We start from the raw sequence: 3,472 nt of genomic DNA, 5'->3' as shown, positions 1-3,472 counted from the left end.
TTAAAGACAGATCAGTGAAGTCCTGTGCGGTGTGAAAGCTGGAACATGAAGCTTTACCTCCTCCAGATGGATGTTACTCGGTAGCAGAAGCACATTTAGGACCTGCCTCTGTGTTCTTGGGTTCGGTGGTCCGAGGAACAGCAGAACTTGGCCGCAAACAGATGTTGTCCACAACCTTTTAACGATGTCCCAGACCAGGCCAAAGGCAGACAGGTGAGGGACTTTGACAACCACATGAGTGTCTGTAATCTCCAGCGGCTCGAGGATGCTCATTCCATCATCAGTGATGTGGACGACAGACAGCAGACCGTCAGGCAGCAGAGCTGTGAAAACACAGAGCTGGTAAACTTCTGGTTTACTGATAACAACCTCAGCACCATGTTAGTCCTTAATCCGGGACATCAAGTCAATGAAGAGTATAACCGTTGAACTCAATTTACTGAACTCAACTGTCAGTGTTGGTGGAGGAGAAGCTGGTGAGGCATTGTGCCCTGGGCTCCTGCCTAGAGGGGATAAACTGTTGTGCCTTTATGGAGAGTTTATAGAGTCAGACGGGAAACGGAACCATTCAGCTACCAGGATTCTAATCTACTGTCATGTGAAGAACTCTGTGCATCTACTTTATTTATTTATTAACACTCTGAGCTGTATTGCTTGGATGAAAAGTTTTATACAAATAAAGTTTGTTATGATTAATAAATAATCAGAATCTTTGCAGATTAATTTTCTGTTGGTGGAGTAATCGACTAATTGTTTCAGCTCTGTACAGTCTGTCAGAATAACATCATACACAACTGTCCAACATGCCATGAAATGTTTTGTGGTCATTCCTGGTTCCAGAGGACCCCACTGCCTGTCCCCTAGTGTGGTATATAAGTCATAACATCAGTCATATTTCCCTGAAATGAAACACATTCATACTCTTTAGATGTTGAACCCTTTATTCTAGCGCCCCCCTCAGGACAAACCTTCCATGTTCGGCTCCACAGCTGTTCAGACTGTAAGAACAGGATGTTGTTTCATCGTTGCTCAGACAAAACTCTCCCCTCACTAATCACAATAAAGTCCTCACCGTCCTTTGTTTCACAGTGCGGCAGGTGGAGCTGACAGACAGCCTCCTCAGGACACTTGATACTGAACAGCAGCCCTGCAGCCGTCTTGCCAGCTGATTGGAGGAGGCTCTCGTCCCATTGGACAGTCCAGTATAGCAGCTCCGCCTTCTGAGTCATACCAAACACCAGTCCAGTCAAAGTACACTGGAACACACCTGGACCAGGACACCTGAACCTGCAGGACACAGAAGGGCAGATTACAACAGGCTTTCAGCCTGCTGGTCACATGATCTGTTGAGTTCAACAACAACTTTCAGAGACCATCTTACATCCCTTCATCTCCTCATGCCTCGACTAATGCAACGGCCTCTTCACCTGCCTCAACCAAAAGCCTATTAATCGGCTCCAGACTGAACAGAGCATTTATCAAGATCAGGAGAAGTGACCACATCAAGCCTGTTTTAGCCTCTTACACTGGATCCCAGTATGATTTAGAATTGATTTCTGTAATGTTCAATAATCTGAGCGTGTGATTTTTGTTCGCCCAGATTCCTTTATTACCAATTGACAGAAAGCAAATCTTGTAAATATGATTTTAACCAATTAAGGACAGTGCCAGAAAGTCCCACCCACTTTTCTAGCCTGTCGAGCAGTTTCTTATGGTCATCCATGTTGAATCAGCACTGAGGTCCAGTAATAACAAAACTTTTACCGCTGCTTAGGTGAATGTTGTTTAACAAGACTACGCTTAGTGCTGTTGGACCAGGTTTTGATGAAGATTGCAGGCTATACAGCCTTATGAGCTAAAGTGTAATCGCTGAAAGGAGGTGAAGCGTAGGTGAATGTTTAATCACTGAGAGGAGGTGAAGAGTAGGTTAAAGTTTAATCACCGAGAGGAGGTGAAGAGTAGGTTAAAGTTTAATCACCGAGAGGAGGTGAAGAGTAGGTGAATGTTTAATCACTGAGAGGAGGTGAAGAGTAGGTGAAGCGTAGGTCAATGTTTAATCACTGAAAGGAGGTGAAGCGTAGGTCAAAGTGTAATCAAAGTGTATATCACTGAGAGGAGGTGAAGAGGAGGTTAAAGTGTAATCACTGAGAGGAGGTGAAGAGTAGGTGAATGTTTAATCACTGTGAGGAGGTGAAGCGTAGGTGAATGTTTAATCACTGAGAGGAGGTGAAGAGTAGGTTAAAGTTTAATCACTGAGAGGAGGTGAAGAGTAGGTGAATGTTTAATCACTGAGAGGAGGTGAAGAGTCGGTTAAAGTTTAATCACTGAGAGGAGGTGAAGCGTAGGTTAAAGTTTAATCACTGAGAAGAGGTGAAGAGGAGGTGAAGCGTAGGTCAATGTTTAATCACTGAAAGGAGGTGAAGCGTAGGTCAAAGTGTAATCAAAGTGTATATCACTGAGAGGAGGTGAAGAGGAGGTTAAAGTGTAATCACTGAGAGGAGGTGAAGAGTAGGTGAATGTTTAATCACTGTGAGGAGGTGAAGCGTAGGTGAATGTTTAATCACTGAGAGGAGGTGAAGAGTAGGTTAAAGTTTAATCACTGAGAGGAGGTGAAGAGTAGGTGAATGTTTAATCACTGAGAGGAGGTGAAGAGTCGGTTAAAGTTTAATCACTGAGAGGAGGTGAAGCGTAGGTTAAAGTTTAATCACTGAGAAGAGGTGAAGAGGAGGTGAAGCGTAGGTCAATGTTTAATCACTGAAAGGAGGTGAAGCGTAGGTCAAAGTGTAATCAAAGTGTATATCACTGAGAGGAGGTGAAGAGGAGGTTAAAGTGTAATCACTGAGAGGAGGTGAAGAGTAGGTGAATGTTTAATCACTGTGAGGAGGTGAAGCGTAGGTGAAAGTTTAATCACTGAGAGGAGGTGAAGCGTAGGTTAAAGTTTAATCACTGAGAGGAGGTGAAGAGTAGGTGAATGTTTAATCACTGTGAGGAGGTGAAGAGTAGGTTAAAGTTTAATCACTGAGAGGAGGTGAAGAGTAGGTTAAAGTTTAATCACTGAGAGGAGGTGAAGAGTAGGTCAACGTTTAATCACTGAAAGGAGGTGAAGCGTCGGTTAAAGTTTAATCACTGAGAGGAGGTGAAGCGTAGGTTAAAGTTTAATCACTGTGAGGAGGTGAAGCGTAGGTTAAAGTTTAATCACTGAGAGGAGGTGAAGAGTAGGTCAACGTTTAATCACTGTGAGGAGGTGAAGTTTCGGTTAAAGTTTAATCACTGTGAGGAGGTGAAGCGTCGGTTAAAGTTTAATCACTGAGAGGAGGTGAAGCGTAGGTTAAAGTTTAATCACTGAGAGGAGGTGAAGCGTCGGTTAAAGTTTAATCACTGTGAGGAGGTGAAGCGTAGGTTAAAGTTTAATCACTGAGAGGAGGTGAAGCGTAGGTTAAAGTGTAATCACTGAGAGGAGGTGAAGCGTAGG

The 3,472-nt window shown here is 43.7% G+C and overlaps 1 protein-coding gene across 1 annotated transcript in view; it reads right to left on the bottom strand.

Annotated features, from left to right (window-relative positions):
- Nucleotides 1–218: 218 nt before the first annotated feature.
- Nucleotides 219–3,472, bottom strand: part of LOC123968066 (NACHT, LRR and PYD domains-containing protein 12-like) — a 583,923-nt gene continuing 580,669 nt past the window's right edge. Inside the window, exons 13-14 of the mRNA XM_046044550.1 lie at nt 1,077–1,287; nt 219–312 (exon numbers count right to left, since the gene is read on the bottom strand). Coding sequence (XP_045900506.1) covers nt 1,120–1,287 — 168 coding nt within the window. The 3' untranslated portion in view covers nt 219–312; nt 1,077–1,119. The remainder of the gene's footprint in view (nt 313–1,076; nt 1,288–3,472) is intronic.

This window comes from Micropterus dolomieu, linkage group LG01 (assembly GCF_021292245.1).
Source record: "Micropterus dolomieu isolate WLL.071019.BEF.003 ecotype Adirondacks linkage group LG01, ASM2129224v1, whole genome shotgun sequence".
In the NCBI taxonomy this organism is placed as follows: Eukaryota; Metazoa; Chordata; class Actinopteri; order Centrarchiformes; family Centrarchidae; genus Micropterus; species Micropterus dolomieu.
Note: the sequence above shows the minus strand (reverse complement) of the source record. Positions and strands in the feature narration are given on the sequence as shown.